Source organism: Tiliqua scincoides, chromosome 5 (genome assembly GCF_035046505.1).
Source record: "Tiliqua scincoides isolate rTilSci1 chromosome 5, rTilSci1.hap2, whole genome shotgun sequence".
NCBI lineage: Eukaryota > Metazoa > Chordata > Lepidosauria > Squamata > Scincidae > Tiliqua > Tiliqua scincoides.
Genome location: NC_089825.1, coordinates 21,118,917 through 21,132,534, shown reverse-complemented (window position 1 = coordinate 21,132,534; position 13,618 = coordinate 21,118,917). Strand labels below are relative to the sequence as shown.

Here is a 13,618-nt window from a genome sequence, read left to right as displayed (position 1 = left end):
TAAGAGTTCAGAGAGCTGTGGTTTTGTTTAAAAAAAAAAAATTTACACTTGCACATGCTTTGTAGATGTCTACATCTTCGTACCTAGGAAATACCCTTGATTTTGCTTCTGAATAGATAGGTCAGCCACTTGAGTTTATTATTACAGGGAATGATTTTCATCCTGTGATAAATATGAAAATAGGTTTTCATACTTTTGAATAAGTTTTGGTTACTGTAGTCAGATTTTGCAAGAAGGATAGAGTAATGCTGGAAAAGCAAACCTGAATAAAAAGCTGTTCATTTGGGAAGCACCTACTTTATTTGTGGTGCCATAATGTCAAGACAAGATGACAATCATGTAGTCGCTGTGCTATACATTTGCCACAATCTAATGAGGGTAATTATTTCATTTGAAGCAGAGCTAGTTGTAGTATATATGGTTCCTGATGCTGGATTAAAAACCATGCAAGCTTCCCCCTCTGCTACCCAGTGAAATGATTGGTACTGTCAGCTTTGATTGGCACTGAACTTGTTCAGAGGGCAAACTAAATCCAAGTTCCTGCCTCCCAATGCCCCTTGGTATCAAGCAGGCAATTGATTCTGTAAAATTGACAGCATCTGATCAACAGTTGGGCCCAGTCAGTAAGTGTGTGCTACAGGCATTGACAGTCTAGTATTGCATACTAGTATCTGTGTAGTTATTGATCTTGCAATTGTGTAAGTATTTATCATCATGGTTGTTCTGAAATTGGGACTCTGTCTCAAAAATGTCTCCTGTATGTGAAATGTTTCGAGAATATCTATGTATTGGGGGAGAAATTAAGGAGAACTTGTGTATTTGGTGCTTATATTAAATGGCCGATCCCTGATATTATCTTCTGGAGGGGCCCTTCTCCATTTTCTGCCACCGCTAAATATTTGGCTGGCAGGGATGAGGGTAAGGGTTTAGGTTCTTATTTAAGATTTAGGTTCTCTTTTAGTTTGCTTAATTCTGTTAAGGATGTTGTGTGTAGGACTTGTACTCCTTGAACAACCAATTGTAAAATTGGGAGATACTGTTTTTATATTCTTATCTGGATGTTGTCTTCTGTTTAAGATCACTGTAAGTTGCTTTGGATACCTTTGGAGGGGAAAGATGGGGGGAATATGTTTCAATAAACAGTTGTATGTTGCTTCATGTACTATGAAAATTGGAGAGGGTATGCCTATGTACTTTGTGTAACCATGGTATTCCCCTTAGTATGAAAAACATATGTATCATTTATGGTACATGAGTTGTAATTGCTATACCCAGGGACAGTCACTTCTCCTTGTAGCATATTTGCACAATATACTTACTCAAAATTTTGCTATATTACAGGGAGTGCCATGGTGGCTATTGGTACAGGCATGGACCTCCTAATTTTCATAATGTTTAACATGACTCTAGGAGTCATACAGATCTTATTGGTGTATCCTTCTCCAAGTTCTGCCAGTAGAACTTGATTTGGTAACTACTTAAATGTGAAACATGCAGCAGGGTTCAGGAACGAGTCTTGAGCTCATGTGGCCTCCTTCACTTCATTTCTGCTTCCTAAGGAGTGGTCTTCTTCAAGGTAGCTGGGATCAATCCTTCTCTCAAGGCACCATTAACAGCCTCTTGGCCCAAAAAGTCATGTCCCCTTGAGTTGTTGTTAAGCAGCCTTAGGCGGTAGTAACAGAAACTGACTTAAGCAACCACAACCTGATGGTACTAAAGTAACATCTTGTACTTGCATTGTATTCAACCTGGGGAGAGAATATGAACGAATTCATTGGCAAAATATGTCACTGGGAGCTAATGAGTTTCAAATAATCTTGCTAAGGTGGGTAGCTCTTCCTCTTAGAAAAGTTCAACTGGATAGCATTGAACTGAAAAACTGGTGTTAGATAAGTTACTTTATTTTTCAACACTCCCACTATTGCAGAGTAGCTAGGCTCTAATTTGTTTGGATTTATTCTGAGTTATTCCTCTGGCCATTCTCGTTGTTCCAAGTGTTGTATCAGTGCCAGCTCTCTGCAATGGAAGGGAGCTGATTACAGCCCAATCCTATCCACAGGAGTATGGGGTTGCTGGATGCGGTGACACTAAAATGGCTACTGCTGCATCCAGGGCACCATTGGAAGCCTCCTTGAGGGAAGGGGGCTTTTGTCTCCTGGGGAAAGCCCCAAGCCCTGCAATGGGACTTCAAGTCTGCACCAGCTAATTTGCTGGTGCAGACTTTAGTCTCCATGTTGGGATTTGCAGCCCGACACAGAGGATATGATACAGAGGATAGGACTCCACTGGTCCCACCCCCTTCCCACCCCACTTCTTCCTTCCACCCCGAAATGCTTCTCTCCCACCCGCAAGGCCCTCACCACCACCTGGAGCTCTTACCATCCTCCAGGTGGCATCTGTTCAGCACTGGGCTTGGTGCCAGCACTTAAACCTCTTTGGGTATAGCAGATGTGCCTTATGGCACATTTTTGACAGCGCTGGTGTTGAGATGAGATAGGATTGGGGCCTTATTTAGTGTATTTAGTTGCTTCTCTTTAGTTTAAAACTTCCAGGGAAACTGATATATTAAAACTTGGTGGGATGACATTTTGGTATACAGGGTTCAGACAGACCTGTGTGGTAGAAGTTGGCCCTAGATTTGGTTTTAGTTAGTAGGAAAGACTCTCGGAATACTGGGAATCAAAGTATTGACTGCCATCTTAAAACAATTATTAGAACAAGGAATCATATGGATTCATCAGCCAGTGTGTTAAGGCCAACTTAACTGGTTCTTCTTTCCCCCATTTTCCATCAGGCTGTGACACTTAACCTTTAGATAGTGATTGATCATAAAAGCATAAAAATGTTTTAGGCTAGTGGTCTGACTTCATTTTGGTCCTTTTAGCATTAGATGTTTTCCTTGCTTGTTATGGATTTGTTTCTGCTGCTGTGTATTTTATGTTAAATCTTTTATTGCTGGGGGACTGCTGCTGATTTTGTATTTTTATACTTTTATATTTTGTAAGCTGTTTTGAGTGCCTACTTTAGGAAAAGAGCATGGTATAAATTGAATAAATAAAATAAAAATAAATTACACATGAATTGCTGCCACATTTACCATTTATAGATCATCATCCGCCTGTTTATCTCAGAATACCAAATTCAGCAGAGCATTTATGGCTTTATAGTATAATCCTATGATTGTCGCAATGGCCATGGACACAATCCAGGCAATCCACCTTGATGTGAATGTTGAAGTTCCTAAAATGAAAAGCGTGAGGATCCTGAATCAAAAAGTTCAGATCATCTATGCCAGCTCAAGTAGGGAAGCTGTTCAGTAGCAGGGTTGATGGGATGCTAACAAAATCTATTTCAGTTGCCCACCCTCCAGTACAAACATTCATAACAGGACAGTTGCAGAAGGGGATAGTAATTCAAATATAGCAATTCTATCCTCCTTGCAGTCAAGGTTATGTTGGCCTGAAGAGTGAGAGGGAGAGTTAAGGAGGAAGAGAGATGGATCTCTAAAGGAGAGATCCACACAAGACAAAAGGAGGAACATAAAAGATAAAAACAATGTACATGAAAAAGCAGAGGCATGTGGAAGTGGATATTGAAGGCTTGAACTGAAGAACAAAGGGGTTGGAGAAAAACTGCAGCTGGAACAAAACCTTGTACAGTGGATCCCTGCTTTATGATGGTAATCCATTCTGGAGATACCATTATATTCTGAAAATATTGTAATGTGAACCCATTAAAGTATTGTTTCTTGGTAATTCTTTCTAAGACCAACTTCCAGCAAAGAACTATTTCCGTCTCTAAAATGTGATTTACAAGGTGTCTGCCATGCTCTTTAGGGGCCATTGTTGTATTAAAAATGGTACTAGGAGCTGAGAGCTATTTCAAAATCTTAAATTTGCATTGCCTTTGTGTTGGCTCCTTCCCTCAAACACACAGAGCCACAATGTAAAAAGTGTAGTTAGGAGCTACTTAAAAGGTTGCACTGGCGTTCCCCTTGGATTTTTCTCTCAACATGCACTCAGTCACACTGTTGAAAGAGCTGAAATGTTACTTCAAAGCCTTGCATTTGCCTTTATTGATGCCTTCCCTCATATACCTAGATGTTCTCCCTTCTGTGAAACTACTAGAGGTCCTTGGGTGGTGGTGGTGGTGGTGGTGATAGAAGCTGGGTCTGGCAAATTGATTTGTGCTAATCAGCCACTTGAAAATTCATGAAGAGAGCTGAGGTGCTTCAGGAAGGACGCCTCTGTGAAGAATGTGACATTGCAATGGCAGGCAAGTGTAGTGACTTAAGACTTCCCTTCTTTCTTCTACCATGATAGTGGTAACCTTACCTTTGGAGAGATATACTTGCTGTTATAGGTGGTGGGTGAAGCAAAGAGCAGAGCTAATAGCTCACAGATGAACCACAGTGGCATCTTTAGGTCACTAGTAAGGCTGTAATGCATACATTCAATGAAGCTTCTCAAGTTGTGGCTGTATATTCTTTCCCAATGATACTCCTAGCAACTGCCCCAATTCTTCCTATGACAATAGAAAAATATTGTAGGGTGTAAAATACAGAGTGTATCCTAGCCACCCAAAAGCCTACTTCCCAAAAACTTCTGCTCTGTCCTTGGAATGTACCTCTGCCCATTTTAGGGGAATCTCCCTCCTACCCCTGCAGCTCTCAGTGTCCTGTTTCTTGGGTATAACTATTAGGGCAACTGAGAAGACTGTTGTGGGAAGGAGGGGGTGGGGAAGTTTGCTAGTGCAATCTTCCTTGCCCCCCATGTCTTAGGACTCAACCCACAAACTTTTATGTGATGAAAGTTTTTAGGGATCTAGTTACCTAGATTTACTGACAAGGATAGAGACTGGTTCAACTGAGTCAGAAGGTCTAAGGAAAAGTGTCTAAGGAGAGCATGAAAGGGGTCAGTTGTTGAAAGGAGCAGATAATAGGTGGTTAGTATATTCCAAAATATTTTGGAAAGAAATTGATATGCTGCAATAAAACAAGGTCAGAGTATATTGTGTAATGGAAAGTGAGTCACTGTGTGAAATGCTTCGTGCCATTAAGCTGTAATAAGAAGATGGAATACGATTCTGTTTTGCAAAGGGCTCCAGTGCTTTCAGATATGTTCATAAACATTCTTTGAAATTTTTGCCCTAAAGTTGCTCATATATGACACAACCTAAACACATAGACCTACTCATCCTTTGCCTAAATATGAATTACATGGCCTGTTCAGTTCTTTGTCTTGATGTGAGAGAAAGTTTTGTTCACAAGCACCATTTTATATTCTAGTACACTGCCATTGAACAAATTTTTCTAATGCAGCATCTTTGGCTCAATCCAGATATAAAGACAAACCATGTTTTAACATTATGAGAACAAGCAGTGAGAAGCTTTGAACTTGCACATCTTCTCTTGCATATGGGAGGGAGGAGATGAGAAGCTTGTGCTTCTAGTTTGCTGGAAACCTTAGTTTGCTCTTGTATTAAAAGCCCCCAACAACAGTTTGATCCTGGTTTAATGGCAAACTAGAAATGGAATCTTTTAATCTTTATGCACAGGAGAAACGAGTATGGTGGTGTTTGTTCTTGTACAGTAAAGTCCCAATTATCTGTCCTTTGGTTATCTGACATATCCCATCCCCCAAAAGTAAGCATGAGTTTAACCCTTTCTTTTTACTCAGGAAGTGGCCCTGTCCTAAAGAGAGCAACTTCTGGGATCAGCCCTAGATTTTCCACCATTGATACAGCTAACCAGTGGGAGCCATCAGGAATTAGTGTAATCTTGGATTTTATCATTTTGTGGTGAAAATATATATATATATATATATATATATCAGACGCTTGAAGGAATAATTGAATTTGGCTAAAATGTCATACAGGTATAACCTAATTATCCATGGATTTTTCACCCACAGTTTTATCTCAACAGGATGAGAATGGCCCTTTCAATTAAAGGAAAAAAGTTGTTTAACAATAGCCTTGTTAAGGGGGAGAGTGCAGCCAGCAGAGTCCATCAGTCATTCTCTTCCCAGGTGCTTAAAACAGCTATTTCTCTCTCTTAGCTATTTAAAAACAGCCTTGCTGACTTCACTCCCAGGTAAGCAACCCCTCCCTTCCCCCTGAGCACATGAAAGAGTGCAAGTGATTATCACCTCCTCTTTCTTTGCATTCTTTCCCTGCACTCCAGTGTAGGGAGGGAGTAATTGCCTTGGAGTGAAGTCAGCAAGGCTGTTTTTAAATAGCTGAGCAAAGGGACATTGTTTTTTAAAATTGATTTGCTTTAATGGAATTTTCAGCATCCACATGGGTCCTGGGAATGGAACCCTCCTGGATACCAAGACTCAACCTGTATTTTCATGAAATCTCTTGGAAAGAATGGGATAGATCCCATACTTACCCTGTGATTACTGACCTGTGTTTCTGGGATCATTTTGTTTAGGGCTTTTGCACAATACCATAGTCCAGAGTTTCCCAAACTTTCTCAGTTCATTGCACCATTAGTACTCAGTATTTATTTCATGGTGACCCAAGCCAAAAGAATTATTAACAGTATTTATATACCGCTTTTCAACTAAAGTTCACAAAGCGGTTTACAGAGAAAAATCAAATAACTAAATGGCTCCCTGTCCCGAAAGGGCTCACAATCTAAAAAGATGCAAAAGAATACCAGCAGACAGCCACTAGAACAGACACTGCTGGGATGAGATGGGCCAGTTACTCTCCCTCTGCTAAAAAAAGGAGCACCCACTTGAAAAAGTGCCTCTTACCCAATTAGCAGGGGTTAGAAATACCTAAAAGTTCTGTTAACCTAAGAACTTTTTGAGAAGTTACTGCAGTGGCCAGAAATACAAGTAAACAAAAACAAAGTACAGGTCCAGCCTTGTTATACACGGATTTTTTACACACTTGACTCAATTTGACTCAACACGAATGGCCACTGCAAATGAGCTGATCCCTGGAGAAGGGGAAAATGCATCCCTTTAAAATCAGTTTAAAAAAACGAATAGTCCTTTAACAATAGCCTCCTTAATGAGAGAAATGGAGGGCAGCTGGCTGACAGTCAATCAATCCTTCTCTCTCCAGGTGACCCCTCCCTTTCCCCTGAGCACCTGAAAGAAAGGTAATCACTTTGCATTGGTGAAGGGAGGGGCTGCGTGAAGCAGTTGACTGATTGATGGATTGTCTTCTTAATGACTTATCTTACATCACAAAGGTCAGCAAGGCTGTTTTTAAATCACCAGAGCAAAGAAACTTTGTTTTTTAATTGATTCGCTATAGTGTGTTTTTTGCCATCCATGTGAGTGCTTGGAATGGAACCCAAAACATTGGAGAACAGCATAGAAAGGAATTAGTGTGATCTAATGTTAAAACTGTGAACTACCTCAAGAGTTTGTGCAATGTCCAACAGATATTGAGTACTTCTGTGTTTCACGAAAATCTAAAATATCCTGTGGCACCCCTGCAAATTCATTGCTGTGTCCTGGGCCTTTGCAGGGCATAGTTTGGGAACTGCGGCCACAGTCTATTTCAGCAACCAAGATGTAATTACAGAGATCATTTTGCTTCATTAGAATGTGGTCTTGGAATCAGAAGCATTTTTGTAAGACCTGCAGAAACATGCAAACAAGCTTTACAGAAAAGTATTAACATTTTAGCCTAATACAATGTGTCTCAAAATTTTCAGCACTGGGACCCACTTTTTCAAAGAACAGTCTATAAACCGGTCCCCTTTAGCACCTCCTGCAGCTCACAAGAGCTGCACCCTTATTCTCTGCCCCAGTGTTCTATTTTGCCAAGAAAGGAGGGCAGATGTTCAGAGTGAAGGGGAGAGGGGGAGAAGCCTTTTCCCTTGGATGCATGCAATCAAAAATGCAGCAGAGGAAAGACAAAAAGAGAGGCAAATAGAAAGACAAAAGATGAAAAGAACTGGACACTTCTATGTCTCTCCTTCCTCTAGGAAGAGAAAGAGAGAGATGCAGGACGATGCTCATTCTCATTGCTTGCCTTCTCCGGGGTGCCAGTTGGAAATAGTAGCAGTAGCTGAAAACTTTCAAGTCTTGTCATCCATTTTTTGAGGGGATGCTGACAGGGGAGGTGGGCAATCCATTGTACAATCCATTGTAAACATAGTGAATTGCAGCAACTTTAGTCAGAGGCACAACCCTGGAAGGTACTCGGTTGCCCCATGTTTGATATCAAACACAGGCGGCAAGGGGAGTCAACCTCCCTAGTCAGCATCCTCCTATCTCCTTCATTCCTCTGTTTTGCAAAGAGGTAACCTGGCACCTTGATGCAATGGGAGAGTCTGCCTAGAAGGCCTTCTGTGTTTCCATCCCAGCTGTTGCACAATGACTTGGGGCTTCATTTGCTCTGCCAGTAGCTGGTAAGTGCCTTGGAGCAGGGGTGTGCCTGCCTGACTCCACCCTTTGCCCCCTCCAAGCTGGGAGCCACAGGGATGAGCTCCAGCTGGGTCCTGGCAGGAGGCAAGCCTGCAATGTGGGTGTTGCAAATTCACAAAGGTGGATTTGTAGCACCATGCCCAGGGAGGAAGCAAAGCACTTCTTGGAGAGGAGTGATGCGAAGGGGAGTAGAAGCCCTGCTGCAGCTGAGCCTGGAGCTAGAGCCCTGCGTAGAGCTTTTTGCACACACCCAGGAATCCTGTGCGTGAGGACAGGAAGGGATTGAGGGAGTGGCTCCATACCCCTTTTGTTCAGCATGAGCACAAGTGCCCCATAGCAGCAGTAAAAGCTGACTCTGAGCATGGCAACAAAGAACCAGAGCCCTACTGCAGCACCCCTTGTGAATTTTCCCTGGCTGTGCAAAACTGCCACTTCCAGCATACCCCAAGAGGAAGGGCATGTGCATAGGCTCCTGGAAAGTGTAGTGCCACTGCTTTCTGTGGGAGGGGGGTTTATAGATTGGGCGTGGGACTGAGAGCTTGGATTTATAGCACAAGAATGCAGTTTCTGTCCTGTGAGAAATAATGCAAGAAGCATTGATGGGGACCATGTAGCATCACAAGAAAGGTGGAATAAAATTTTTTAAAATTAATAATAATCCTGAAATGTTGTTCTAAGCCAGTGGTTCTCATGTTTTACCACCATGACCATGCCACACCCCAGAATGCCTTGTGGTTGCGGCCTGCAGCCCACTGAAAATAGGTTTGAGAACAGCAGACCGAATATATTTTGAATTATCCTCCTATGCCTGTACATTTTGAAGTATATATTACTAGGGTAGGGGTTCCCAAGCTGTGCATCACAACACCTTAGAGCATCACAGTGCACTTGCAGGGGCTCTGCACGATGTCCTTGGTGGCCCCTCTACCTCTTCTCCCACTTGCCACCATCTGAGACCTTGTAAGTTTTGGATGCTGTTATCTTGGATCTCATGAGATTTTGTAAAAACCAAGATGGTGGTGCCTGGATGAGTTAGGAGGAAGAGGGGAACCCTTGATCTTGGTAAGATTGGGAACCACTGTACTAGGCCGTTTGGGTTCCTACGTGCAACCACAATCAACTTAATTTCAATAACCAGGTAATGATAATGGAACAGTGGAATAAAGAAATGTATATTAGAAGTTATTTACTCTCTAGCAAAATTAGCAGTTCTCTTTTTAATATCAACATTTACAATTGTCAAGACCTGTTCTGAACTTTACTTACCATGCATATCTGCACAATGTCTTATCATTGCTATTATCATAATATGTAGCACAAGTAAATGCCAGGGATGGGAGTCAGGTGACTCGAATCTGAGTTGCGAAAATGTGTGTTTTTTTGCTGACCTGTTTACACTTGAGTTGTGCGTGTGGAAGACTTGGCAAAACACTTGCGTCAAGGGCCCCTTGACACAGCACTCATCTCCACGCATGCAGACTTGAGTCTGCCTATGTCTGGGTGTGCTTACAGTTTTTGTGACATGAAAAACCTGGGGGGGGGGGCTATCATTCAGACCAGACGATCAGCAGGGAAGTTCCAACCAGGAGTCAGGGAAGGGTTAAGGTTTTGCTTTTGCATCCGAGCAGGAGGAAGGGAGGTGGGAGTGGACTCTCTTTTCCTTTGATGATCATTGGGTGCAGGATGGGAAGTGTGATATTTTCTTTGGCTGAGGTAGGGCAGGAGGAGCCCAAGGGAGTTCTTGCCTTATGAATGACAGGAGAAGCCCAGGGTGGGGGAGGGAGGTGGGAGCAGAGACTTTTGACCATCTCTGAAAGAACCAATGATCATTGGACACAGGATGGAAGGCTATTTTCTTTGGCTGAGGGAGGGCAGGAGGAGAAGCCTATGGTGGTTCTTGCCTTACAATTGACTGGAGAAGCCCAGGGAGAGGAAGGAGGCAGGGAAGCGGGGAAAGGTGGTTTGTAGTGATCACGCTTGCCAAACGCATGACTCCACTTGCCAAATGCATGACTCCGTTGTTACTTGGGAGGGGGAGCCTTATTGGCTGCAATGGGACTACTGAGTAGAGCTACAAAGAATCAGGTCATCCTGGGAAGCCTTGCAGCTGCTGCACATGACTGTCCTCCCTTTTGTTGCTTCTGTTCCTGCTCTCTCACAGTCCATCCCATCCCCTCCTGCTCTGTTTATAGATGAGCGGGAACATTAGGGGAGTGTTTAAAGAAAACTTCAACACACACATCGCCCAGTAGCAGCCTCGTCTTTTTCCATGGCAAGCTTTTAAAGGGGGTGACTCAGCTTGAGTCCTTTAGAGTCGCGAAAGGGTGACTCAGAAAGTGCCCCCATTAGGAGTAGTTTTCGAGTTGAGTTGCAGGGAGTGGAGACGCGTGACTTGACTCAAGTCAAGCCACATTGGATTTGCCCATCCCTAGTAAATGTATCCTAATTCTTCCCTACCTAGAAGGTCTGTTTCCCAGTCCTAACTCTCTCCAGGGATCTGTGGCACTAATATGAATATCCTACCATGCAATGAATTTACTAGTGCTACATTCTACAGCAGGGGTGCCTAAAACCCGGACCCGGGGGCCATTTGCAGCCCCTAGTTTCCAGTGAGCCTCTGGCCCTCTGGAGACTTGCTGGAATCCGTGCTGGTCCGACACAACTGCTCTTAGCATGAGGGAGACTGTTCAACCTCTTGCATGAGCTGTGGGCTCCCTCCACTGCTTGCTGTTTCTAATATGTGAAGCAGCAGTGGCAGTGAAGGAAAAGCTGACCTTACTTTGTGGAAGGTCTTTTATAGGCCTTGAGTTATTGCGAGACCTTCATTTATTCATATAAGTTCCATCTCTAATATATTAATTTATGTAAATTTATTCAAATTTTAAATGCAAATTAATTCTTTTTTCCCGGCCCCTGACACAGTGTCAGAGAGATGATGTGGCCAAAAAGTTTGGACACCCCTGTTCTACAGCATTAATGGGGAACAAAGAATCATGCAGGACATTCCCTTTCATATGTAGGCTTGGGTCTGTTTCAGAAAAGTGGAGGGGCATGTAGTTTAAATTAAAAGTTCTGGGAACTTATAGTTCAGTATTGACTGGGCTTGCTTTTTGCTGTAGTTGCATAAGAGAATATTATTTATTGCCAAGTTTCAATTACTCTAAAGTGAATAGTGTATTTTATTATTGTCTTATTTTTTCCTGATAGACATGTTATATATGTGATGAGCAAGGCAGAGAGAGTAAAGCAGCCACTGGTGCTTGCATGACTTGTAATAAGCATGGATGTCGCCAAGCTTTTCATGTAACGTGGTAAGTAAGTAATAAAGTAATAGTAATAAAATAAAACCATTTTTATTGTGTTTTTTTCTGAGCTACGTGATTTATTATAGCCAGGTATACATGGCTATAGTTTATTTAGCCAGGTATACATGGCTTTAAGATAATGTGACACTTTTATTTTAAAAAAAATATTTAGACTTTGCTTACTATTGTGTGTCAATAGGTACATTGTATTGTGCCATTCTTCATAATTCAGGGTGGCTAATGCAGTTTTGATCTTCATTAATCTACATTTGATCTACATTTTCTGCTATTTCTCTAAGCTGGAAAGGTTCCCCCTCTTTAAAAAAAAAAAAAAAAGGTGCTGATCACTAAATAACTTCCAGTTCCCTTTAAGGCATTTGTTTGATCAAATTTTCAGCAAAGCATTTAGAGACCCTTAACATAAATATCAATAACACTAACCTGTGTTAGAGGTTTGTTGTTTCTACATTTTCTTTCTCTAGTTTCTGACTTCTTACTCTCTTTCTCCTTAGTGCACAGTTTGCAGGACTTCTTTGCGAAGAAGAAGGTAATGGTGCAGATAATGTCCAGTATTGTGGTTACTGTAAATACCATTTCAGTAAGCTGGTAAGAATTTGTTGAATTCAGTGTTTCAAATAACGCATTTGTGAATATGTGAATTTAACAATTGGCCTACTAAATATTTAAAATGAGGTGTTGTTTATTCTAAATATTAACTGAAATATAATGTCATGTGCCTTTTTGTATATAGAATGAAATACACATATGTGAAACTGGAAGCTTACCTCAAGTTGGCCCTTCTCATCAGTGCATTTCAGACCTGTGGATTTGACCCAACATGGTTTTGGGAGGGTCCACAAAGGACCTCCAGACCAGACCAGAAGTGCTTTTTGATTGCATCCAAAGGTGTTCTGATGTGTGGGGAGGTCATGCAAAGCCTCCCTGCACCTCAGAAGGCCTCTAAGAGGCACTTCCAGTTTCCCAAGAAATCGGAAGTGCCTCTCAGAGGCATGCATAATCTCCCTGTGCCTCAGAACACCTTTAGACACGACCAGAAGGCACCTCCAGTCACATTGGGAGGTACTCTGTGGGCCTCCCGTGGATCTCAGTATCTGTGGGTTCAGTATCCACGGGATGTCCAGGAACAGATCCCCCATAGATATCGAGGTCCAACTGTAGTGTGTTTGGAATAACGCAGGTGGCAAGTTTGATTTTCCAGTGCTGTGCCATAGTGACAGACTTAATTTTGAGAATAGCCTAAGGCATTGATGGCGAACCTTTTGGGCTCGGTGTGTCAAAAATTAGGAAAATGTCTAACTTGTCTCTGTTGACAAGTGTCACCCCCCCAAAAGAGGAACAATTCTTTTCATATTCATTTATTTGAAAAAATTATAGTCCAATCATGTGGTGCCATGTATTATATAAAGAAATGTTAAATAATTACCAAAATGAAATACAAGCGTGCGCCGCTTAACAACAGACTGCATATATGATGGTGGTCAAAGCACAACAAAGATGCTCTTAATGTTGCATTCATGTCTCCCATAGCCTTCAGCAGAGTGCCTACACAACAGAGAGGTTCTTAATGCAAAGAGGCAGTCTGTTGCCAGGAGCCTGTGCAGCCAACTAGTGTCTAGCAAGGAGTGTCTGTTTACACAACAAAGGCAATAGATTTGACTGAATGTTCACTTAATGACCTAATCGCATAATAACGGGGATAAGAGAACGTATGCCTGTCGTTAAGTGGCGCACACCTGTACGAGTAAAACAAATGAAGTTGTTCTCGGGTATTGGTGAATGCTGGAGTGTCACCTAAAAAGTTGTGGCATGTCACCTTTGACACACGCATCATAGGTTTGCCATCACTGGCCTAAGGAACATCCAAAATGTTAAAGTAGCAAGGTGTTTGGATATACG

General features: G+C 42.1%; 1 protein-coding gene across 3 annotated transcripts in view; it reads left to right on the top strand.

Moving 5' to 3' along the window:
* Window positions 1-13,618, top strand: part of MLLT10 (MLLT10 histone lysine methyltransferase DOT1L cofactor) — a 141,687-nt gene that overhangs the window by 33,240 nt on the left and 94,829 nt on the right. For all 3 annotated transcript variants that reach the window (XM_066627682.1, XM_066627681.1, XM_066627683.1), the window contains 2 exons: window positions 11,604-11,707; window positions 12,214-12,307. In XM_066627682.1, coding sequence (XP_066483779.1) covers window positions 11,604-11,707; window positions 12,214-12,307 — 198 coding nt within the window. The remainder of the gene's footprint in view (window positions 1-11,603; window positions 11,708-12,213; window positions 12,308-13,618) is intronic.